The 26078-nt window shown below is 51.4% G+C and overlaps 1 protein-coding gene across 1 annotated transcript; it reads left to right on the plus strand.

Annotated features, from left to right (window-relative positions):
• C6H8orf74 (chromosome 6 C8orf74 homolog) lies at positions 1-25825 on the plus strand. The gene is made up of 4 exons (XM_060015377.1): positions 1-69; positions 1562-1754; positions 22814-23217; positions 25586-25825. The coding sequence occupies exons 1-4, from the start codon at positions 22-24 to the stop codon at positions 25823-25825; spliced, it is 885 nt and encodes a 294-aa protein (XP_059871360.1). The 5' UTR covers positions 1-21.
• Positions 25826-26078: the final 253 nt, after the last annotated feature.

Raw genomic sequence — 26078 nt, forward strand, 5'->3', positions numbered from 1 at the left:
TAGCAACTGGACGTAGAGGCCATGGCACTCCTGACACCCCAGGGAGTGAAAAAAGTCTTCCAACTTCAGGTGAAGAGAACACGTGACTTTTCAAAGGGAGTGTGCTCAGATTGATCTAAGAGTGAGGTGTGTCCTCTGAGGGACCCCTGGACAGGATCTCCTGTCCCAGCACGCCGGCTCTGAGGCCCGCCCGCCACGGGTGTGTGGCCGGGGGATGCCAGGCCAAAGTCTTCCCAGCCCTTGGAGCTTGGGGCTATTTTCCGGGCCTGATGCAGCAGAGCCTGCGCGGAGGGACAGAGGAGGTGGGCATGGAGGCACTGTGCGCCCCCCGCACTCCAAGGAGGGCCTGGGAGGCCCCAGGGGCTCGTCACAGGGGTGCCACCCTCACCAGGAGCTCCAGGGCCCTGTGAGCCCTCTGGGATTGTATGCCAACGTGTGGAGGGAGTGTGTGTGTGTGATTGTGTGTGTGGTAGAGGGTGGGGTCTGTGTCTCTAGGGCAAAGAAGGGGGCAGATTTTGACGGTTTCTCAGAACCATTTCTGAGGCCGGAAGGCATGAGCAAGGTGGGCACCTGCGGAGTGCAGAGAATCCAGCCTGCAGGGCCCAGGCCTCTGAGCTGTCCCCAGAGGGGTGTCCGGGCTCTGCTGCAGACCTCAGGCAAGAAGACCCCAGGCCAGCTCTGTGCACAGGTCAGCCTCTGACCGGCAGCCTGAAACTGTTGGGGAAGCCCCCGGCCCGGGACCTGTGATTTCACCACCTTCCCTGGACCTTCCAGCCAGCTGTCCCATCAGGTGCCAACCTAGGGATCTAAAAGGGCTGCAGGGGTGGAGAGAGGAGTGACCAGGGGCTGAGACAAGGCTCTGGGCCTGACTCGGGCACCGTCTTCCATCAGTTCCCCTCCCCGCACCCCAGGGGAGCTCCAATGTTTGGTGGTTGCCCACTTCATGCCACACCTTTTCTTACCCCCTCCTTGAAAGGCACTGGATTCTCCTACATGTGTCGGTGTGATCTCTAAGAACCTTCTGGAAGGGCCAGGCGAACTCTCAAGTAAAATGAATCCTAACCTATAGAGGGGAATAAGAGGTACCCTGACCAGTCTCTATCACCTACCTTCACCAAGCAAGACACATTTCTCTGCTAAAGCATTGCATCTCCCAACCTCTTCTTGGCCAGTCATTTACACTTTAGTATGAATTTCATGATCAGATCGCCATCTCTGGAGCAGTTAGTTGGGAGTCGTCTCAGAGGAATGTCAAATTTTGATTGAGGGAAGGGGAAGCAAAGATCATAATAATTCAGGACTTGAGGCCTGCTGGAGGTGTAGAAACCTGGAACTGCAGCAGCTAGCATGAGAACACCCAGAGGAAGGAGCAGTGCTAGGAAGGTGAGGGAAACCTGTCCAGAAATGAAAGATGAATTCTGCCCAAGCTTACCCCCATTCTGGGTCACACTTCAGGATGCTGGGGAGCATATGCTGGGCCCCCAGTCATGTTTTGCCCAGTGACGATGGCATCCTGATTCCTCAGTCTCATCCACCACCCCTCATATATCATGCCCTGCAGAAACCAGAAGGTCGGGAGCACCTACGGAGACTGTTGAACTGGGAAGAGTTTGACGAGCTCAGAGACTCCCGCAGAAGCATCCTGCTGGACACCCTCTACGAAAGTATCATCTTCGCTGCGGACAAAGGCTTCCCCTGGGTAGAGGTGGCCCAGGTGGTCAAGTTCACAGAAGAGCTGCTCAAAGAAACCAAAGGTACGGGGCATCCAGGGCAGGAGTCAGAGAGGCTTGGGGAGGACACAGAACCCCAGGCGCTCTCCGAGGAGCCTGGAGCCCCTTCCTTTTTTTCCCTGGCATTTAGTCTCCTCGTATGCTCACAAAGAGGGTCCCTGTCCAGATTTTCTGGAAAGTGGAGCAAACAGAATGTCCTTGCTGAGTCTCATCCCTGATCTCCCTGGTGGAAACACTTGCACCACGCCAAGCTGTTCACAAAGCAACCAGGGGTATTTGATTTTCAGTCAGTCATTTACACTTTAGTATGAACTTCATCATTAGACCCATACCTCTGGGGCAGCTAGTAGAGAGCAGGCTCAGAGGGAAGTTAATTTTTGTTTTAGAAAAGAGAGAAGGAGGGACCATAATTTAGAATTTTTGTTTTGTTTCTGCTTAACATAAATGTGTCGCTATTCTGCTTAAAGCCCTTCATTGACTTTTCACGGTACTTCTGAGAGACTGCAAATTGCTCCCAGCATCAGTTTTTGCTCTGCTGCGTGTCTTGAGGGAATCCTCTACAGGCGTCAGCTTGCTGGCAGGGATGGGGGAACAACAGTCAGGTTATGGAGGGAGCATCTCTCCCACCCCTACCCTGCGTTGGGCTTCAGGAGAAGAGGGTAAGCATCTCTCCCCGTGATCCATGGCACAAGGGGATGTGGCCACATCTGTCCACCCCTTAGGCTCTGAGTTGCCGATTCATCCATTTAGCAAATCCATGGCCACCATCGTAGTAATACTCGGCCAAGAATCGTCAGTAGGTGCTAAGACCAGTGGGTGAATGCTTGATGGGAAATGGGATATTCACATACTTCCCAAGAACCTCACTGATTGCAAAGGGGAAAAGAACGCTTTTACTGTGAGGTAGCCTGGCAGACACCCCCTTAATCAAATGATCCATCCGTAAGAGGACACAGAATACTCTGCCGCTTGACGGGATGCAAAAGAATTAGCCAGCCTCCTTCTGTGATGGTTCTAGCAAAGACTCAGAACGTGATGTCATAAAAAAAAAAACCACTCCCAATTAGGGGCACTGCACAAAGTCGCTCTCTTGTAAGCTTCAAAGCATTAAGGTCTTGAGAAGCAAGGAAAGATAGAGGAACTGTTCCAAATTGAAAGACACTGAGGTGACGTGTCCACTAAACACGACAGGTGGTCCCAATTTGGGTCCTTTTGCTGTAAAGAATGTTATTGGGACAGCTGGAGAAACTTGGGTCAGGTCTTGGGATTGGACAGTAGTGACGTGTCGACGGTGCTCTCCGGATTCTGGTGGCTGTGGTTATGAATGTCCTTGTGTGAGGAAATGCACACAAAAGGATCCTGGAGGGTGGGGCATTGGGTGGGTCACTTATTCTTTAAGTAGTTTGGGAAATTCTTCTTTGTACTATTTTTTTCTAGTTTCACTGAGATATAATTGGCATACAATATGGTATAAGTTTAAGGTATGCAACATGATTGGATATATGAATATATTGCGAAATAATTACCACAATAAGTTTAACGAGCATCACCTCACCTCGTTACAATTTTTTTTCTTGTGATGAGAACTTTTCAGACCTACTCTCTTGGCAACTTTCAAATATACAATACGGAATTGTTAATTACAATCACCATGCTGTACATCATATCCCCAGGACGTAATTATCTTATAACTGAAAGTTTGTACCTTTGGCCACCTTCGCCCATTTTGCCCACATCCCAACCCATGCTTCTGGCAACCACCTATCTCTTCTCTACTTCCATGAGTTCAGTTTTCTTTAGATTCCACATATAAGTTAGATCATACAATAGTTGTCTTTCTCTGACTTTTCTCCCATACCATAATGCCCTCAAAGTTCATCATGTTGTCACAAATGGTAGGATTTCCTTCCTTTATGGCTGAATAATATTCGTGTGTGTGTGTGTGTGTGTGTGTACACACATATACATATACACACACACACACATATATAGTATATATTCACATTTTCTTTATCCATTCGTCTGTCAATGGATCCATGGGTTGTTTCCATACCTTGGCTATTGTGAATAACGCTGCAATGAACGTGGGGGTCAGATATCTCTTCAAGAGTGATTTCATTTCCTTTGAATATATACCCAGGAGTGGGTTTGCTGTATCATGTGGTAGTTCTATTTTTAGTTATTTAAGGAACCTCCATACTGTTCTCCATAGTGGCTGTATCAATGTACATTCCCACCAACAGTGCACAAGGCTGCCCTTTTTTTCCACATCCTCTCCGGGGCTTGTTATCTCTTGTTTTTTTGAGGATAACCATTCTAATAGGTATGAAGTGAGATCTCACTGTGGTTTTGATTTGCATTCCCTTACGATTAGTGACGTCGAGCATCTTTTCATGTGCCTGCTGGCCATCTGTATGTCTTCTATGAGAAAAGGCGTATTCAGATACTTTCCCCATTTTTATTATTTTATTTTTAATATTTTATTATTCGGGTGTTTGCTGCTGAGTTGTATGAGTTCTTGACATATATTGGATACTGACCCCTTATGGAACATATGGTTCGCAAATATTTCTTCACATTCTGTAGGATGGCTTTTAATTTTGTTGATCATTTCTTTTGCTGTGCAGAAGCTTTAATTTGATGCAGTCCCACCTGTTGATTTTTGCTTTTGTTGCCTTTACTTCTGGTGTCATACCCCCCAAAAAAGCACTGTTAAGATCAACGTCAAGGAGATTTCACTGTTTTCTTCTAGGAGTTTTATGGTTTCAGGCTGTACTGTTTTTTTAATAGACTTTATTTTTTAGAGCAGTTTTAAGTGCACAGCAAAATAGAGCAGAAGGTATAGAGATCACCCACAGAAACCCTGTCTCCACACACTCACAGACTCCCCCGTTGTCAATATCCCCCTCCACAGAGTGGGTACATCTGTTACAGTCCATGAACCTACACTGATACATGATTATCACTCGAAGTCCATAGTCTACATTAAGGTTCCTGCTTGCTGTTATGCATTCTAAGGGTTTTGACAAATGTATCATGGTGTGTATCCACCATTAAAATATGAAGAACGGGGCTTCCCTGGTGGCGCAGTGGTTGAGAGTCCGCCTGCCAATGCAGGGGACACGGGTTCGTGCCCCGGTCCGGGAAGATCCCACATGCCACGGAGCGGCTGGGCCCGTGAGCCATGGCCGCTGAGCCTGTGCGTCCGGAGCCTGTGCTCTGCAGTGGGAGAGGCCACAACAGTGAGAGGCTCGCAAAAAAAAAAAAAAAATATATATATATATATATATATATATATATATATATATATACAGAATGGTTTCACTACCCTAGAAATTCTCTGTGCTCCACCTCTTCATCCTTCCCTCCCCCTCAATGAGCAGAAGGTAGATCTTTCTACTGTCTCTGTAGTATTGCCTTTCCAGGATGTCATAGAGTTGGAATCATACAGTCTGTAGCCTTTTCAGACTGACTTCTTTCACAAGTAATATGCATTTTAGTTTCCTACATGTCTTTACAAGGCTTGAGAGCTGCTTTCTTTTAAGGGCTGAATAATATTCCAATGTCTAGATATAAGGGCTGAATAATATTCCATTGTCTAAATATATCACAGTTTATGTATCCATTCATCTACTGAAGGATACCTTGGTTACTTCCAACTTTTGTCACTTATGAATAAAGCTGCAAGAAATATCTGTAAGTTTTTGCGTGGACATAAGTTCTCAACTCCTTAGGTAGATACCAAGGAGGGTAGCTGCTGGATCATATGGTAAGAGCATGTTTAGTTTTGTAAGAAAGCACCAAACTGCCTTCCAAAGTGGCTGCATCATTTTGCATCCCCACCAGCCATGGATGAGAGTTCCCGTTGCCCCACATCCTTGCCAACATTTGGTGTTGTCAGGGTTCTAGGTTGTGGCCATTCCAATAGGCATGTTGTGGTCTGTCATTGTTTTAATTTACATTTCCCTGGTGACATATGATGTGAAGCATCTTTTCATAAGCTTATTTGCCATCTGTATATCTTCTTCTGTGACATGTCTGTTAAGATTTTTACCCTTTTTTTCAGTCAGGTTTTTTTCTTATTGTCGAATTTTAAGTGTTCTGTGTATATTTCGCCTAAGAGTCCTTGGTTAGATGTGTCTTCTGCAAGTATTTTCTCCCAGTCTGTGGCTTGTCTTCTCATTCTCTTGACACTGTCTTTTGCAGAACGGAACTTCTTGATTTTCATGAAGTCCAGATTATCAATTCTTCTTTCATGTATCATGCTTTGGGTGTTGTATATGAAAAGTCATTGCCAAACCCAAGGTCATCTAGATTTCCTCCTGTTGTCTTCTAGAAGTTTAATAGTTTTGTATCTTACATTTAGATTTGTGACCCGTTTTGAGTTAATGATTATGAAGGATGTAAGGTCTGTGTCGATTCTTCTGTTGTTGTTTGTTTACATGTGGATGTCCACTTGCTCCAGCACCATTTGTTGAAGATTGTCTTTACGCCACTGTACTGCTTTCACTCCTTTGTCAAAGATCAGTCACCTATATTTGCATGGGTCTACTTCTGGGCTCTATTCTGCTCCGTTGGTCTATTTGTCTATCGTTTTGCCAATATCACCCTGCCTATGTACTTCTGGGGAAACTTTTCTTTATTTTGAACAATTGTTTTAGTATGAAAGTTTTGTAATCTGTAATTTGAGGTCCTCCACTGGCCTTCTGACCAAGATCGTAAACAGCTGCGAAGCAAACAGGACTCACAATGCCTTGTCCCAGATGCACCCAGAGCTCACCCACCTGTCCTATGAGCAGCACCCGAACGTCCAGTCTCACCATTTTTCACCACGTCTTCATCCACCACCACCTCTTAACCAGTCCACGGCTTTCACATCTTGTATGTCTGCACTCATTCACCAAACTGCACCGTGATTTTTTTCAGACACGCATAAAATCCCATCACTCCTCTGCTTCAAGCCACTCAGTGTTCCTACCACACATATTACGTGCACTTGCATCAGCCTTTTTCTTTATTTTTTGAGCTGCCCGGGTGCCCTTCCATGTCTCTCCTCCAGGCCAGCATTCCAACTCAGAGGTCCCAGCCTGTAGGCTTAAGCAAGACATGGCAATGCTCATGGGCTGGTTTCAGAGAAATTTCCCAGAAATCCCTGGGAAATTCATCCCACCCGAGACACCCCCTGCCCCCTCGGGGCGTTCTTGGCATCCCTCTGGGTCCCGCTCCCCACTGCTCACAGCAACGCCTGGCTACCAGAGTTCAGCCCTGTTGTTTGAGCTCCGCAGTGGCTCGTGGCCAGAACAAACACTGACTGCAGGAGAAGAATGTCAGCCCCAAGCAGGTGGGAACTCGGACTCTTTCAAGGTTCCATTAGAGCCTTCCACAGGCTGAGCCCTTGAAAAACAGTTGATGATGATGCAAACCCAACTTCGAACTGAGGAGATTAGATTGCACTGGCGCTTTCAGTATTTCTGCCTATCACATACCCTACCAGTACAGTCTATCTGTGTCTGGTAGACCTAAAGCTTAGAGTTGCTAGGAGACTCGGTGATTAGAAAATGTAATTCCCTTTACTGCAGGGACACCCCTCAACCAGCCAGCGAGGTTTTCCCAGCCTTTGCTGGCACTCCAAGCGATGCAGAGCTCCCTCCTTCTGAGGCAATTCATTCCTTTATACAACCACTCTCATCATTAGGAATTCCTCCTTTAGTTACACCCGTCTTCCGCACCTTCTACTCACACGTCCAAAGTCTGTCCTCTAGAAGCAGTGGGCTGGCCCTGCAGATACTGAATGGGCTTCCTACAGTCTGACCATTATATCTTCACATGTCGACTGGACATCTCCAAGTGCCTTTTACCATTTTTTTTTTAAAGAGAAAAAAGGTTTATTCACAGAGAAACACACTCCATAGACAGAGTGTGGGCCATCTTGGAAGGTGAGAAAAGGCCCAAAGCACATCAGCTTTTGACTGAAGACACTGGGCAACCTCCCTTGCTCAGAATCTTCCACTGGACTATTTCCTGTCTTTATCATTCTTAACACTGCATCATTTCCATAGATCCCTTCACCCCACCTCCCCACCCCGTCCCCCCTCTCTTTCTGCCCTTCCCTGGGCATCCTTGTGTTTGTCAATATCATTCTTTTTTTTTTTTTTTTTTTATTTATTTATTTATTTTTGGCTGTGTTGGGTCTTCGTTGCTGCGTGCGGACTTTCTCTTGTTGCGGCGAGCGGGGGCTACTCTTCCTTGCGGTGCACGGGCTTCTCATTGCAGTGGCTTCTCTTGTTGCGGAGCACGGGCTCTAGGCACATGGGCTTCAGTAGATGCAGCACGCGGGCTCAGTAGTTGTGGCTCACGGGCTCTAGAGCACAGGCTCAGTAGTTGTGGCACACGAGCTTAGTTGCTCCACGGCATGGGGGATCTTCCCAGGCCAGGGATCGAACCCGTGTCCCCTGCATTGGCAGGCGGATTCTCAACCACTGCACCACCGGGGAAGCCTGTCAATATCATTCTTAAAATATGGCACCTAGATCCAACACAACACCACCTGCGATTTGATCAATGAAGTGACCAGGGATTTTATCATCAGCCTTGTCCTGGCCATTCATATAGCCTATGGGTATATTTTCTTTATCAGCATCAACGTCACAAGCATATTGGACAGGCACTGCATCATCCCTAGCCATTTTCCCAATCCTGTCCTTGCACATGGCAATGATGAATGCACATGCAAGGCTTTACAATCATCCCCACTGATTCCGTCTTGTCAGTGTTGGCCCATTGTTGGCTTGTGAGATCTTAGTTCCCCAACCAGGGATCGAACCCGGGACCTTGGCAGTGAGAGCGCAGAAGCTTAACCAGCGGACCACCAGGGAATTCCCCTTCTGGCATCTTTTAACTCTTGATCCTGGGACATCCAGCTTACAAGATTTTCCTCTTACTCTTAAATCAGCTCCGAATGTGTGAAACATGGCTGGTACACACATCAAGTAGGAGGAAGCCTTTGGGTGGGCTCCCAGTGCCTGAAATTGGACTTGGCGAAGATAGCGTCCATCTGGAGGCTCCAAACCTGGAGAGAAGACTCAAATCCTAGTTCAGTCCCTTGTAGGACATGAGGTCCTGGGCAGCCACACCACCTCTGAGCCTCTAATTACACATCAAGAGAAGGAGAAAAACAAGAGCGCCCACTTCATAGGACTGAGTTCATGACGATGAAGCCCACAGCACAGCGCCTGGTGCTTCATCAGCGCTCAGTGAGGACCGGCCCTTAGTTTCAGGAGGGACCACAAAGACCCGGAGATGCGACGGGGGGGATGTGATTCCAAGATGGCCTGATCGATCAGGTGTGGCTGTGCTTTGTGCAGATCCCGCTTCACATCAGCCTCCAAATGTCCAGGAGTCACCTCAGCCCCTTCTCAAGAGCAGCAGAGATGGTCCCAGGCCCTTTCTCCTCAGATGCATCGCAGGGAGCAGGGCGGGACAACGGGCAGGGAGCAGGGCGCCTGGAGGTAAAGCAAACTGCAGACTCGTGCCCAAAGTGGGGCTGCAAGAAAAGACGCAGATAAGACGGTCCCGGCTCCACCCCCGGCTAACGGACCCGCTGTGAGTGCCGACTCCAGCTGACACTGGGCTTGGAGGGTGCAGAGTGTGGGTGCAGCAGGGGAGAGCCACCCGAGAACCCGGCCTCCTGGGCTAGGCCCACGCACCTCAGGCCCCGCCACGCTGTCATCAGGATGACGCCTGCTGCTGTAGAAAGCGGCCACGCTGGCCCGACATCGCCCCGCAGAGCCACGCCCACACTGCCTCCCAGAAACCCACCACTGGAACGCTCACAAGAGCGTGAACAAGCGTATCAGTCCTCAGAGGCAGGGGTGGAATTTCAGCGGGCACCTCATCTCTCCCCCAGACGCTCCCCCTTACTGTGCATCAGCTCCAGGCCCAGGCTGGGCCGGGCTAAAGGCCGCATAGCCGAGCAATCAGGCACCAAACTCTGCAGTCAGTAGACCTGGATTCAAGTCTGCCTCCAACACATTACTGTGCAACCTAGAGAGCAGTACTTTACCTCTCTGTGCCTTCCGTTCCTTACCTCTAATATAGGGTCATGATAATTCCAACTCATAGGGCGGTTGGAAAAACTAAAGAGGCAGGGCCTGCAGAGTATAATAGAGTGGGAGGCATGTAGGAAATGCTCGGCAAAGGTTAGCTCCCACCAGGCGTGGAGGTGCGGCAGGCCGTACAACAGAGGCTGGCGGTCCCGGACCAGAGGTTGCTGCACGCCCCCCGCCCCGCCCCACACCCAGGGTCTTGCTGTCTGGGCCATTTCTTGTCTCTCCCTCCCCCTGAAAGCAGGACTGCAGATGGGTTTAAGTCATCGGCCCGCCTAATGGAGGTCCAGACTGGCCCCTAATGCAGCTGCCCCACCCTCGGGCGCACTGGTGAGGAGGGCCCAGTACCCACCAGCATGAGGAGATGGTCTCTTCATTGCCCCTGTTAGGGGACCCCAGCCGTCAGGGGCAGGAAGGTCAGATCCCAAATGAGCTCTAGTCCTTCGCATCTCGTGTCCCGCCTGCCCCTTCCCCCAGGCACATCCCACCCATCACAGGTCGTGGGCCGTGGGATGCACACAGCCGGGCGGGGGGGTGGTGGTCACACTGGCCGGCCAGCTCACCTTCCAGCTTCTGTTTCGGCTAAAGTCCACAGTGGGCTGTTCCTCTACTTGGAAGCTAGCTTCTCCAGGGATGAATTTTTTTTTGTTTGTTTGTTTTTTTGGTGGGGGTTAATCTAGGGCTAGTGATGGTTGAGTTCTGTTTGCATACTAGGTAACAAAGTTGGCAGACAGCCCTTAAGGAGGGTCATGTTTGCACAACAATGATTCAGAGCTCTGCCAGGACGGCCGCCAGCTCCGCTTATCTCCCGGCCCAATCGAGTCTCAGAACCGGGAGGGAAAGCGTGGCCCATTATTCAAAAGCATAAGCTGATTCCGTGCTGGCAAATGGCTCACCAGGACGTCCTGGTCTCAGCCCTTTAGTCGGCACCTCCTCTGCCAGCCTCCGGGAAGCCCCGGGCAGATCCCATCCTGCTGCGTCCTTGGGGCCCAGGGTGAAGTCACCAGTCTGGACACAGAGGGACAGAAGGCTGCCAGCCCCATCCCGGTGGGAGGAAATCACAGGAAGCAGCAGATCTTGCATACCCTGCCTCGGGTCCCGGAGAGGAAAGGAGAGAGATGCTGGGCCATTTGGGGACCTCGGGGAGCTGCAGAGGTTCAGGGTGCCTGGGGAAGCCCCACGATTCTTATCTCCGACGGGCACATTGCAGCAGGGGAAGCGGGTGGAGAGCAGCCTCCCCCTGCCTCAGGCTTCACTCAAGGCTGCAGGCACCCGAGCCAGCGCAGATGCTCGCCCGGGGCCTGTGACCACCTGCCCACCGTCACTTCAGCCACTTTGCAGCTTCTGCTTCGTGTCGTCATCGACATCTGGCAGCCACTGGCTTCTCTCTGGTGTTCCCCCTGGACGTCTGGGCTAGGAAGAACCCCTTTCCTGCTGGCCTGGCCCCCAAATCCTGAGTCTGGGAGGAAGTGGGCCTCAATGACCGGCTGGTGGAGGCACGAGGCGGCCAGGCGGGTGTCCGGTGAAGTGCGTCACGGCGCTGGCATCTGCAGTCCTACCCACGGCCACTCCTGATTCTCCCGGAAATGTCATCCAGGCAGCTGTAGGATGGAAGGCAGCCACTCCAGCCGACCCCGACAGCCCGGGGCTGAAGGGAGGCAATGACTCCCCCAAGCTCCCTGCACAACCTCTCCCTGCCAGCGCACTCACGGCCATGCCCGGGGCCACGCCACCAGCCCCCAAGCATCTGCCCACGTTGGCGAGCCTCCAGCCATTCAGGAGCGGCCCCGCAGAGAGCAGGGGCCCTTCTGTCTTCCTGAAAGGCTGCCTGTCCAGCAGCTTTCTCCTGGGCAGCCCTAACCCCACGCCTCTCAGACCAAACCTGGAGGAGAGGACTTTGGAGGCAACTTTGCTGATGGAGAGTGGAAGTTTCCACAGAAGCCGCTGACTGAGATCTTAGAGCATCTCTTGGGGCAAAGGTTCAGCTCTCATTCCAGAGATCCCTCCCTGAGCGTACTCATTTGCTCGGGCTGCCGTAATCAAGTTCTGCAGACTGAGCGCTTTCAACTATAGCAATGTGTTTTCTCATCGTTCTGGAGGTTGGAAGTCCAAGATCAAGGCGTGAGCAAGGCTGCTTTCTTCCAAGGCCTCTCTCCTCGGCCTGTGGCCTCATTCTGTATCTCACATGGCCCTTCTGTGTATCTTGTCCTAATCTCTTCTTATAAACGCATCAGTCTATTGGATTAGGGCCACCCACATGACCTCATTTAACCTTAATGCCCTCTGTAAAGACGCTATCTCCAAGTTCAGTCACATGCTGAGGGGCTGGGGCTTAGGATTTCAACATATGCATTGGGCGGAGGCGAGGGGGAGTGGGGGCACTGTGTTAACACAGCCCCTGACACCGAGTGGGGTCACAGCCCACCAGGAGAGGATGAGCCCGTCAGTCGGCCAGAAATCAAAACCATGCCGTGGAACCTTCCCCAACGTTCCCCGAGGGGCTATCCCTGCTGCGTAGGGGGGCACAGAGATCCTGGCATTTCCGCATGTAGCCTCTGTAAGCCTCACTGTGACCTTGCATCATGGGCATTATTTTAAAGATGAAGGAACTGAGGCCCAGAGAGTTTAACCAGCTTGCCCCAGGTCAAAGTGGAGTCAGGATTTGAACCCAGGTCTGTCTGACAGCAGAGCACACCCCCTACCCCGCCCTCCCGCCTCCACCCCTGGCCATGGGACCTTCCATCTTGACCTGAGGGATCTGTACACAGGGCACGTAAGAAGCTGAGGGGCCCACAGCCCTGCGGTGAGTGGAATGAGGCTGCTGGCCTGCCGGGGGAGCTGAGCACCTGGAAAGCCAGGTGGCACACCTGGGGACTGGGTTCCTGACTTGGTCACCTGGAGCTACTCCCAGCACGAGCCTGGGATCCTGGCCCCAGCAGGACGGCTCCGATGCGGCGGGTGGCGTAGGCCCAGCCCAGAGTGGGAGCTGTGCCCGTCGGCTAATGTGGTCTTGCATGGATGTGCCCGAGTGTGGGTAGGTGGTACTGGTGCCCTGGGGACCAGAGCTCTGGCCCTTTGGAATGACTCCCTGTTCTCCCTCTAACTTCCCACATTCTTCCTCGGTCGGCTGGACATGTTGGCCGGTCTCTGAGTTCCCCAGCAGCAGAGGGGACAAGGGACGGGTAAGAAGTTGCCAACTTTTAGTCTCAGTACAGTGCCCTGTCCCTGAGACGGTGGGATTAGGTGGTCGTTTTCATCTCGGGGATGATGACGATGAGGAGGAGGATGAAATCCAAAGTCAGATGCCCCTCACCAAACTTGAGGTGGCTGCAGAGGGCACACACGATGCCCTAGATGTGGCTACAGGAGACTGTCAGCTCAGTGGAAATCACCATGGCTTCTTAGAGTCAAGAGGACCCGAGAGGTCACCTGATCCAAGGCCCCTCCCACCACACACACACACACACACACACACACACACACACACATTATTCAGGATTTCTCTCCCCAGCTAAATGCCTCCTCACTTCTCCGCTGATAAAGCTCTTGCTTCTAGAAATTTCTTCCTACTTCTGAACTGATATCTGTCTCTTTGAGCCTTCCACCTGTTGGCTCCCGTTCTGACCTCTGAACCCTCCCAAATCAGCTTAATCCTGCTCCACTCACTCAGCCATTGTCCAGCAAGCATCGCCCGAGCACCGCGCCAGGACGTGGAGAAGAGCGGACATCCACTCAGCAGTCCTGACGTACAAGCCCTCCACGTGGATCATCTCATTTAATGTTCACACCAAGCTCTGTTGGGTGGGTACTACTATCCCCATTTCGTGATGATGCAACTGAGGTTCAGAGAGGTTAGGTAACTTGCAAATCTTCACACAGTAAAAAACAAAACCAGCATTAACCCTGAGATCATCTGGCCCCAGAGTTTTGGCAGTCCTTCTTGCCAAAGTTCTTTAGTATTAGCCAACTTCTTGAGGAATGGGGGTGAGGGGTGCATTTGCTAAGCAGACAAGGCAGGGGACCACTATGGACAAAGAGAAGAACTTGGGCAAAAGCCCATGACAGTCTTTAAAATACCCGACCCTGTGTTTGCCCTTTGAGTCCCAGGAAAGTGAGCAGGGAGAAACTCTCTAAAAGGACCACAAAGTCTTTCTAAATCTTAATGTGTAAGTAGATTTTTCCTTTAATGTGACTATTGGTTTATGTTTAAAACAAACACAAAAAACCTAGTGAACGGGAGAACAGCAGGGTACTTGCTCAAAAAATTAAACATACACTTATCCTATGATCCAGCAATTCCACTTCTGGGTATATACCCCAAAAAAGTGAAAGTGGGGACTGGAACAGATATTTGTACACCCTTGTTCACGGCAGCATTACTCACAGTAGCCAAACAGTAGAAGAAACCCATCAACAGATGAACGGATAACCAAAATATGGTCTGTACATACAATGGAATATTATTCAACTTTCAAAAGGAAGGAAATTTTGACACATGCTACAACATGGATGAACCTTGAGGACATTCTGCTAAAGGAAAGAAACCAGTCACAAGAAGATAAATACTCATGATTCCATTTCTATGAGGTACCTAGGGTGATCAGATTTGTAGAGACAAAGTAGAACTTAGAGTTGCCAGGGGCTGGGAGGAGAAGGTAAATGGGGACTTAGTGTTTAACGGGGAGAGAGTGTCAGGTTTGCAAGATGAAAAAAGGCCTGGAGGTGGATGGTGGTGATGGCTACACAACAGTGCAAATGGACTTAATGCCACCGAACTGTGCACTTAAAAATGGTTAAAATGGTAAATTTTATGTCGTGTATAGTTTACCACAATAAAATTAAAATTAAAATGCCCTAGTGGAAGTACTGTACTTCTGTATATGTCATATCTTCTGTTCACTCCTCAAAATTACTTCAGGAGCTGAGGTGTACTCGCCTTGGAGCTGGGAAATCTGGGTTGGAGCCCTGATTTTGCATAGGTCCACTAAGCGTCAGTTTCCTCATCTGTTAAATGACAGCAGTCACCTCTATTATGAGTTGATTATGACCAATTAAATGAATTGATGGATAATTAAATGCTTTAAAACTCTAAAGTAGCATGCCAGGGTAGGCTGGTTGTATTATTATTTACTGAGAGCTGAACACTGGGCAACAGCTACACGTCCAGAGTTTTTTTGGAAAGATCCTCTGGAATTGGGAAATCTGGTCCATTCGAGCAGGTTCCTGCCACTGAGGAGCTCACAGTAGCAGGGAGAGAGAGAAGAGAATGCTCCAGAGTTGTTGGGGAGAGCTATGAACTACTGGGTTATTCAGTAAATGGTCTCGCCAGAAGAGTTGCCCCTTCCTCTACCCTCTGAACCCCCTAACTGGGGACAGCCAACTCCCAGCCATCCTTTGACCTCAGCAGCCGGTGTGGCCAGGAGAAAAAGCACGTCAGCATCCATGACCCACCCCCAGCAAGGTAGAGAGAGCTTCCAGGTGAGGACTCAGGAGGGAGAGGATTGAATGCTCCTCTAGGAATGCATTGCCCGAGGAGCATGCGGGATCCTCTGGAAAGCCAGATTTATCCCAGAATAGCTCACAGTCCCCGGGGAGCTGGAGGCCACGCCTAGGATCTTCACGATGAAGATGCTGACAACCACGTGATGTACTGAGTGCCCCCGTGTACCTGGCGCTTCGGAAACCTCCATCACATATGCCCACATCTAACCTTACGAAGTAGACTTTTTTGTTGTTTTTGTTTTCGGTACGCGGGCCTCTCACTGCTGTGGCCTCTCCCGTTGCGGAGCACAGGCTCCAGACACGCAGGCTCAGAGGCCATGGCTCACGGGCCCAGTTGCTCCGTGGCATGTGGGATCCTCCCTGACCGGGGCACGAACCCGCGTCCCCTGCATCGGCAGGCGGATTCTCAACCGCTGCGCCACCAGGGAAGCCCGAGGTAGACGTTTTTATTGCCTCCATTTTACAGATGAGAACACTGATGTCCAGAGAGGCAAAATAACTCACACAAGTGGTTAAGAAGCAGAAGCAGGCTGTGAGCCCACAGCTGTCTGAACCCCCAGTCTGTGCTTCTTAAAACCACACCAGGCTCTAAGGAACGGCCCCAGCATCAAGGCCATCTTCAGGCCAGGGGTGCCCTGGGCTCACTGGGGGCCTCCTCGTGACTGTGAATGGTGCCTGAAAACAGAGCACGTGGCTGGCAAGGTGCAGTACGACCAGATCCTTGGTACGGTGGTCAGAGTGCTGACTGGTCAGCGGCCCTCAACATCCAGGCGAGACCCTCCACCAGCAAAAAGATTACAACTCGCTGAAGGTTCAGATGATGGTTAGCATTTTTTAGAAATAAAATATCTGTTCATTAAGGTATGCATATTGTTTTTTAGACATAGGGCTATTGCACACGTAAGAGGCTACACTATAGTGTAAATATAACTTGCATACGCACTGGGAAACTCGCTTTATTGCAATATTCGCTTCATTGCAGCGGTCTGCAACTGAACCCGAAATATCTCCAAGGTCTGCCTGTATTTGCCTCAACTAAATCTAAGAAACATCGCATAGGCTCAACCCTTTTTGGCCGTTTGCTGAGCCTATTAGCATATTTTGCTGAGCTCATTAGCATATTCAGGACATCTGTTTAATTTCCCTGGATCCAGCATGCGTTCAAGGCCATGCATTTTTATGTAACACCTGTTGCAAAACAACCTTTGGAAAACCGGCCCTTCCGGTGTCCATCTCCAGGGTCTACAAAGCAAGCCCAAGCCTCTTAGGTCTGGTTGCTGAGAGGGGCCTTGCCCGGTCAGGCTGGGGTTGGAATTCTGGCTCTGCCACTCGCCAGCTGTGCGCCCTGCAGCAAATCCCTTGACCTCCTGGAGCCTCAGTTTCTCTCACAGGTAAAGTGGGGATGGTGGCTACATCTGCTCACCTTGCTGGGAGGCGTTGGGCGGAGCCTGAGATGACGCAGGGCGTGCGGGCCACAGAGGGAGCCCCCCGAACAAGAGTCCTCTCCCCGCCAAAGAAAACACATCCCTTCTAAGCTGGCAACGGCGCCGCCGCGGGGCGGATGAGTTTGGCAGAACCTTTTCAAGAGCAGAAAGGGGGCGGGGAGCAGCATTCCGGACCCCGGATGGGGGTGAAGTGGAGGGTGAAGTGGCGGGCTTTCCTTTCCCACCATCCCAGGCTGCCCTGATAGGTGCTCGGGTATTGGGAAGGGTAAGCCGGGCCAGGCTGCAGCCTGACTGGGTTCCTCCCCTCACAACCAAGGCAGGGGCAAACAAACTGGTTTGTCATGGGGCACCAGTGGCAGCTGGATCCTCCCCTTCACCCACCCGAAGGAACAGCCCCTCTTCTCCTTTCCCAAGCCCCCAGGATGCACCCCTGTGCTCGCCCTCGCCCAGCCCCAGACCCAGCCCGTGACGGATGGGCAGGAGGGAGCCCAGAGCGCCCCATCCAGGCCCAGTGCCTTTTTGCCCTGATTCTGGAGCAACTGGGCTATTCCACCCACGCTCTGGCCCCGCGCTCCCCTCCGCCCCTCCCCTGTACTCGGTGCAGGTACTGGCCTCCAGGCCCTTGCGGACCGTCTTCAGGAAGTTCCTAGCAGCCAATGCAAATGAAGGCCACACCCTGTAATTGAAGAGCAACTTGCAAGGACAGATCTGTCCTCCCGAAGCCAGAGGCTTCTCCCTGAGACTTAATCCTTGGCTCTCTGAGTCATCAGGGGCTTCTCAACCCATGACAAATGGAGGGTGGTCTGGGGGCCAAGTGTCAGCTTGGGACACTGAGCCAGCTTGGGACAATTTTTGCTGGAAACCAGAACTGGTCCAAAGAATGTCTTGGGGCTGAAAGTTAGAATCCAGCCCAGGGGTCCTTCCCTGTTGACCCGGGACAAGGCCCACACTTGTGTTCTATGGCTGAGGCCATGGCCAAGCCCGTAGGAGGGCATCTGCCAGGATGACAGGCAGCTGGGATACCTGTGGGTGTTAGCGCGACGGGGTTCGCGCACTTGATTCAAACCTGGGCTCCATGCGTGGCTGCCAGGGCCGAGTGGAGAAGACCAGGGCTGGCCTAGCCGAACGAGGCAGCTGGGGCTGCCCATATCTGGAGGGTGCAGGTGACCCCAGCCCCACGTGCTGCCTGGCCAGGTGGGAGGAGGAGTAGGGTGCCTTCCTGCAAATCCAGTTCCTCTGAGCCCAGAGAAGTTTCCATGATTCACCTCACCAAGTTCACACAAAGATGCCTCCATACAGGCCTCAAGTCCAGCTTTGATTATCAGAGACCGATGACCCCACACTGCTGCCTGCCCTCTGGGACACCTTCACTGGCCAACCCCGCCGTCCTCCACATACTGTCCTACGGAAATACCTGCCTGACATCTCGCTTCTCAGCTTAATGCCTCTGAGTGGTCCGCAGCTCTGAGCCAAGATTCTTCACTTTTCCTTTAGGAATTTGATGATTCTCTCCAACGTGCACTCTCCCCAGAAAAAATGTGCATGCAAAATTCGAGATGCAATTCCGGGGTCCCGGTCAGTCCTGAAGCCCTTCCTCGGATGTCCTTGCGTTTCATGAATTCCGGTTCAAGAGCCCAGCTTCTGTGACGAAGCCCAGCTCTCTCATGTGACCTACACAGCTTGTTACCCTCTGCAGACTGAAGACCTCAGGCCGTCTGTCCCCCAGCCCAGTCCCCCAGACTTCAGCCTTGCCTCCCAGAAACTCTGAACCAGGTGTGGATCCCTGCACCTGCCCCTCTGCTTCTACGAGTTCCACATTTTTAGATTCCATATACAAGCAGAATCACACAGTATTTATCTTTCTGTATCTTGCTTATTTCAATCAGCTTAATCTCCTTCAGGTCCATCCATGTTGTTGCCAATGACAGGATTTCCTTCTTTTTTAAGGCTGAATAGTATTCCATTGTGTGTGTGTGTGTGTGTGTGTGTGTGTGTGTGTATCACAACTTCTTTAACCATGCATTCGTCTACAGACATGGCAGACACTTAGGCTGTTTCCGTATCTTGGCTCTTGTAAATAATGCCATGAACATGGGGGTGCAGATATCTCTTCAAGACCCTGATTTCATTTCTTTGGGTATATACTTAGAAGTGGGATTGCTGGATCCTTCTGAGAAGCCATTTTAGATGTTTTTCCCTAACTGCCCACTGCTATCGAATTTTAATATCCTAGGTATTCTGTACGTCTGATTTTATACTATATGTATATCTGCTTTATACACATAAAGTTTACCTTTTGTATTCGATGCAAGGTTAAAGATGACTAAATAACATTTGAAAGTTAGATTAAAAACTGAAAAGCTGTCAACGTTGAACTTAACTATACTTTCTGAGTAAATTTTAATGTGACTTATTTATGCGCGTAAATTGTCAAATTATGTAGACAAAGAAGAATGTATACAAATATATAATGATGAGAGCAATGCAAGCAAGTCTTAAAATGTCATTCAAAACTGTTATTTTTCTGGCAAAACAATGGACAAAATTAATTTCTTAAAAACTATTTTCAGTAAATTTAACTTTCAACTTTTGCTTAATACAGGAAGGTAACCAGTTGATAAGGCTGTGGTGTGGGGTGGAGTGGTCTGGGAGGCCCCTGTGAGAAACAGTGGGACCCACCGGATGCTCTCTAGCCTGCCAACCTTCCAACCCCCAGCCTTTCATTTCCTCAAATGGGCCACGCTTTATCCAACCACAGGGCCTTTGCACAGGCTGTTTCCCCTCCCTGCTTTCATTCTTTTCCACCTCTCTTTGCCCAGTAACTCCTCTGACACTCCTCATCTCAGCTCCTTCACCACTTCCTCAGGGAACTGCTCCCCGATTTCCCTGAGAAAGTCACTTCTTTCTACTGTGCACCTGCCCAGCCCTACGTAGCCCTGAGCAGGGTTATACTATCTGTGTGTTTCCCCCCAGCCTTTCACCACCTTCCTGGACCATAAATGGGTTCTTGACACATGGAAAGAAGGCCCCTAACGAATATTTGTTGAAGGGATAAATGAACAGCTCCTTCACCACACTTCACATGTCAGAATGTGTTCATTTACTCACTGGATACCTATCGGCCCCTACTGAGCACAGAGCTCTGAGTTGGGGGCTGAGAACAAAGAGGGGATGTCATCTGTTCAACAGTCTCCTCTTCCACAGACTGGAAGGTCTCTGAGGACAGGGGTCACAACAGAGGTAAATGTCCCACGCTTATCATATACTCTTGGTGTCCCCCGCCCCCACTCCCCAAGGGTCCCCAGGAAGAGCCTGGGAGTCGGGCAGGCCTCTATCCCCCTCCACATCTGGCCATCAGTCCTGCCACTCAAATCTGCCCCTTCTGCCCACGCCTGCTGACCTGGCACTCCAGTCCGGACTGGGCCGCAGTCTGCCCACAGGCCACCATGTAACCAGAGTCTCCCTGGGCAAGCCCTGCACTGCCTGGAGTACAAAGCCCTGGCTTCTGAACGCAGCACTCAAGGCCCTCCCGTGTGCTTTCCACCCACCTCTCCACTCAACGCTTGCCGTTTTCTGCCTCTACCTTCAGGTGCCACCAACAACAAACTCGGTCTTGTTCCCCACCCATGCCACGTGGCTGCTTGTCCCTCTGATCTCGCTTACGCTGTACCCAGGCCATGCCTCCCCCACCACCTTTGCTGGCTCAGTCCTGCTCAGCTTCTGAGAGGTCACTCACGCATCATCTTCTCCAGGAGAACCCCATCTTAGCTGAGCATTCCTCATCACCCGATTCTGTTCCTCTTTACACGTGTATTAACGTTTGCTCGTGTATCTCTCCTGTGAGGACTTTGAGGGCAAGAGTTGCATCTGATAAGACACATGATAATATTGCTAGAACCTAGCATAGTGCCCAGTAGTTAATAGGCCCCCAGTAACAGTTTGACAAATTAATTGTTGATGGATGGAGAGATGATGAATAGATGATGAGCGACTGGATGGGTGGATGGATGGAAAGATGGATGAATGGAGAGATGGATGGGTAGATGGATAATGGATGGATGGGTGGATAGATGAATGGGTGGATGCTGGATGGATGGATGGTTGGTGGATGGATGGATGGATGGATAGAGAGATGGTTGGGTGAAGAAATGGATGATGAGTGACTGGATGGGTGGATGGATGGAAAGATGGATGGGTAGATGGATAATGGATGGATGGGTGGATAGATGAATGGGTGGATGCTGGATGGATGGATGGTTGGTGGATGGATGGATGGATGGATAGAGAGATGGTTGGGTGGAGAAATGGATGATGAGTGACTGGATGGGTGGATGGAGAGATGGATGGATGAATGAAAAGACCAATGGAGAGATGAAAAGATAGAATGAAAGAAGTGGCCAGGAGAGACTTTTCTCACAGCACAGAAACAAATGCCTCTTTTCCTACAGCATTCATTGATTACTACCCTGTAGTGGGTTCTGTGCGAGGCACTTGGACATGTCATCCCATTTGGTCCCCCTAACAATCCTATGAAGTAAACATGACTGTCCCCCATTTTACACGCGAGGGAATGGAGGCGCAAGAGTCACAGCTGGGAAGGGACGGAGCTGCGTCAGCCGTCCAGGCCCAGGGCCCTCCCCTCCACCCCCCTGAGACAGAGCGCTGTCTCAGGCCTCGGAGTCTGCTGATTTGCCTTGAAAGGAAGGGAAAGCACAGCCCGCTAACCGTTAATTCTGCACAGTGGTGGGGCCTCCCTCCCTCCATCCCCCAGGGGACTGAAGCCTAAATCCCAGTGACACTCCCCAGCACTCGTTAACGAGGCTCAAGGTGGAGCAGTGCTCCATGTACTAATATTTCTCCAAGACCCTGATACCTCTACCTTCTCAGGACTCAGGGGGGAGTTAAGGTAAATAGGTCCACGCAGAGCCGAGAGTGAGGGGCCAAAGTGAACACAGAATCGGCGGCGGGTGAGGAGGGTTTGAGAAACAAACGGTGCGGGCCAGGCTGAGACAGCCCCTCCTGAAGGCGCATGGGGCACCCTGGCTGGGGCGGGGAGACTCCACCCAGGGGGAGCGAGGACGGGTATCTACGGGCAGGCTGGCCTCCACCCCAGCAGGAAAGCCAGGCTCCCCGTCTGCAACGCCTGGTCTCTGTCTTCAGTAGACGGAGTTGTGGAATCCCCCAAAGCCTGTGCCCAAGCTCCTGATCTGAAGAGCTGACCCTGAGTCAGGGGGCGGGTGAGACTTGGCCGAGTTCACAGTGCGCCTCGGGGACAGCATCCGTGTGAGGACTCAGGTCTCCTCGCACTGGGGCCAGGGTCATTCTCTGTCCCTTGTTCTGCCCTCTCCCTGCCCGGGGTCCGTTCACAGGACACGCACCTCGTTTAGCCGCGACCCTTTAATGAACCATCCCTGTCTTAAGACGCAATCATACGCTGGAGAGAGTCCTGCCCCAGCCCCAACCACACCCCTACCCCGGGCTTCTGACAGGCTTGTGAACAAGAGGCGTGAAAGGGAGGACATGGGAGAAGGCGGTTTACCCTCCAAGGAGCGTTGCCCGGTGCTACCCTCAGAGATGATTGATCTCTGCGTGGTCTAAGCAACACTTGCCGAACTCTGTGACCCAAGTCGCCAATATAATGTCTCTCCAATCATCTCATGCTCCACTCGATTCAGAATCCTTTTTTATACCCTCATCTCCTTCCCAAAGGGTTTGAAGTGGAAACAACATAAAGCACAGCTGAAATAAGTCTTTAAAACAAGAGTTATGTGTCAAAATATAGGTAAGGCGTGAGATAACCATATCGGAACAAATGGGATAAATGTAAGCTACCGCATAAAATTGCCTCTGAGCATCCCAGAGGCCAAGGTAAAAGGGGAAATATGATGCACTCCATGGCTTTCAAGACCTAATAACTGGTGACATAGAATAGCTGGTAGGACGTGGACTCTGGGGTCCAAGTCTATCAATCAGCCACCAATGCAGCTTCAGCCGCATTCACACTCGATGCCCGGCCCCTCTGTGCCCACAGGCTGCTCCACCACTGAGGCTGTGACGATCCTGGGGAACAAGCTCAGAGATTACCGGGGGCAGTTGAACACCACCCACCTGCTGGCCCAGTGCGACTACTTCCACAACACGTTCATCCGCCACTACAAACTCTACCAGTACGTCCTGGGCCAGGACCAGGACGTCAAGCTGACCGTCACTCACCTGGAGGTGTATGTACCGCCTCAGCCCCTCCCGCTGGCTGCCGGCAAGGACCAGGCCGTGTGGAAGCACGAACAGCGGGTGGTGGAGCTCAGCGCGGCCGAGGTGCAGAAGAGGGCCTACATGCTGCAGCTGAAGGAGGCCCTGCAACTAGAGCAGCAGCACCTGTTGCAGGAGCTGCTCCCGGAGCTGCCCAGGTGGCAGCACCAGGTCCTGAAGAGAGAGGTGAGGTGGGGTCCTTGCGGCGGGAGGAGGCTCGCCTGCCCCCCACCAACGTCCTTTCCCACAAAGAGGACGTCCGGGCTGGACCCCGAGGCCCGCAAGAGGTCCACACACCAGGAGGGGGCAGAAGGGGACAGGCTTTGCGTGCACGTTTCATGAAACATCCCTGAGATGTATAATCCGTGGCCCCATTTTAGTGATGAGACAACTGAGGCTCGGAGACTTTAGTCGCCTGGCCCAAGGTCCCCAAGCTAGCCTGTGGTAGAGTTTACATTTGGACTGAGGTCTGGCTGGCCCCAAAGTCCTAGTCCTTTTTTTTGGCAGATTCTGCCAAAAGAGCCCCCAGGCTGCGAACCACCATAGATTTCCTCAGTGCCCTTCGTCTGCTGCAGAGCCAGCGTCCATGGAGGATGCCCGGGCGGGGCGGGGAGTGGGGAAAAGAAGGAAGGGCCGTAGGGGACAGACAGCTCAGGGCAGTGATGTGATGGGGTGGGGGAGGGGCGGAGCCAGCGGCCCAGGGGTGTGTGTGGAGCTAGGAAACTGGCTGCCCTCTTGGCAGGTCTTAAGGCCTCCTGGGGCTCCAGGAGCCAGAGTCCCTGATGCCCAGCTCTTCAATAAATGGCTACTAGCTTGGTCCCAGGGCAGCCAACTCCTTGAGGGCCTGGCCGAGTCTAAATTCATTTTTTAACTATATGTAGGCACTGATAGCATCACTGTGGCTTGTTTTTGAACACAGGGACAAGTATGCGCGTGTGTGTATGTATGTGTGCGTGTGTCAGGGAGGTTTGAGCTGGGGTGGGAATGGGGAATCTCAGCGACTCTGTGTTCCAAAAGCGTCCTGGTTCTGAATTGTCAGCCAAAGAGTGGGTGGCTTTGGGACGCATTCCTTTAAATATGCATAAAACATTGGGGAAATCTCTAAACAACAATTAATACAATGGAACGAATGATACTCTTCTAAGTTTAAGTCTTCCTGGTAAATAGCGCATCGGCTGCCCTTCATGCATTGAGCGGGGACCCAACAGAACACAAGCAGCGGCTTGTCTCCACCTCCTTCAAGGGACCTTCCAAGATACGTGGGCAAGGCCACGGGTGGAAGGGGCCGCCTCCCCTCCTGCTGCCCCCAGCTCCCCTGCAGGCCTCCATTACCAGGCCTGCTGGTCCCTGCCAGGTGGAGCTTGTAGGCTAGAGTCCCCTCCGCTCTGTGGCCCTGAGCTGGGGACACTCAACACCGCAGGATAAACATAGTGCGTCTTCTCGGAGCCCAATCCTCCCCGACGCCCTAGGGGAAGTACGCTATTTTTCTAGGGCAAATGTGAGATTTTGCATGGGATTCTAAGTTAAAATATGAGATCTCAAAACAATGACTTGTAGGTAACCAGATCCTCAAGGTATGTCCCCTGACACTCCCAGGACAAGCATGACCTCTCCGCTACTGATTGGTTGCTTGGGCAAGGAACTTGGAGAAACACAGTTACACGGTCCCTGTCGCCAGGATTTTATGATGCCGTGATCCTGATTGCGATGACAGGGTCTCCTGTTGAAGCTGGCGCGTGGTGGCTGAGTTTTCATTCTTCCCCAGTCTGGCTAGGTGGGGGACACACCCACTCTCTGAGCGATTTCCCCTGACCCCTCCGATGAAGCCTGCAACTGGAGCTTTGAGAAGTGAGAATGAGTTGAGGGCAGAAGAGGAAGGAAGGGGGCTGGCATCTAAATGGAACTTAACCAGGGACTTCCCTGGTGGTCCAGTAGTTACGACTCTGAGCTTCCACCACAGGGGGTGCCGTTTGGATCCCCAGTCAGGAACCTAAGATCCCACATACCATGCTGCGGGGCCCAGAGAAAATAAAATCTGGAACTTAACCAGAAAGTAGGGGATATGGGGCTGGCCTCCGAGCCCAGAGCAGTGTGAACAATAAATGACACACTCAAATGGGGTGATTGCCACAGTACGCCTGAAGGAAGGAGAGAGGAAGCAAAAAGAGAGCTGTAGGAGAGGGCCACAGGGAGGGAAGTGCAGCTGCAGGTAGAGGACCATGGCCATGTCCAACACCAGCTGGCCGGCAGGAAGGTGAGAGACTTCCTCGTCTCCCCACCCTCAGATCTCCTGCCAGGGTCTCCCATTGGCTGAACTCAACCAGCAGCCACAGGTCAAGGGAGCTGGTTGATGCAGACCTTAAAAGTCAGCCTCCCAGGGCACAGAGTGGGGTGGAGACAGATGGAGAGTAGGTCTGGGGGGGGATGGAAGATGCCAGCACACCGAGAAAGGAGGCGGCTGTGTTGAGAAGTTGCAACTGCGGTGGGACTGTGTCTGCAGACGGCCTGAGCCTTCCCCAGGCCCTGCTCACCAGCCACATTCCGTTTCTTTCAGGAGCTAGAAAATCTCATCAACGAGGCCATTCACATCCAGATTGAATGCCTGAAGGAGCTGCTGCAGTGTGAGATACAGACAACCTTTGATATTTTGGACCTGAAACTGCAGAAGAAGACTCTAAACCTCAACGCTCCCACCCCTTCCCCGCTCCCCGTCACGGGCCAGTCAGGCCAAGATAAAGCTCTTAATTTGTACAAAGCAAACAAAGGGAGGAAAGCAAAAGCAAAGAAGATGTAGAAGGCCCCGGTGACCACGGTCTGAAGACTGATTGAGGAAGAGCCACTGATGATAGAAAAGGATTATGTGGTGTGCTCAGTGCCCCAAAGATCAGAGGTTTCTAGCAATTCAAAGAAATAAAGCAACGCTCATCGTATTTTCTCTATCTTCTTGCTGGAAACCATCTTACACCCTGTGAAAGTCCAACCCAAATGGATTTTCCTTGCGTAGAGGAGAGGGCTGTCCTGTAAGCCCAGGCAAACATCATTGACTA

The sequence above is a fragment of the Delphinus delphis genome, chromosome 6 (assembly GCF_949987515.2).
Source record: "Delphinus delphis chromosome 6, mDelDel1.2, whole genome shotgun sequence".
Lineage (NCBI taxonomy): Eukaryota > Metazoa > Chordata > Mammalia > Artiodactyla > Delphinidae > Delphinus > Delphinus delphis.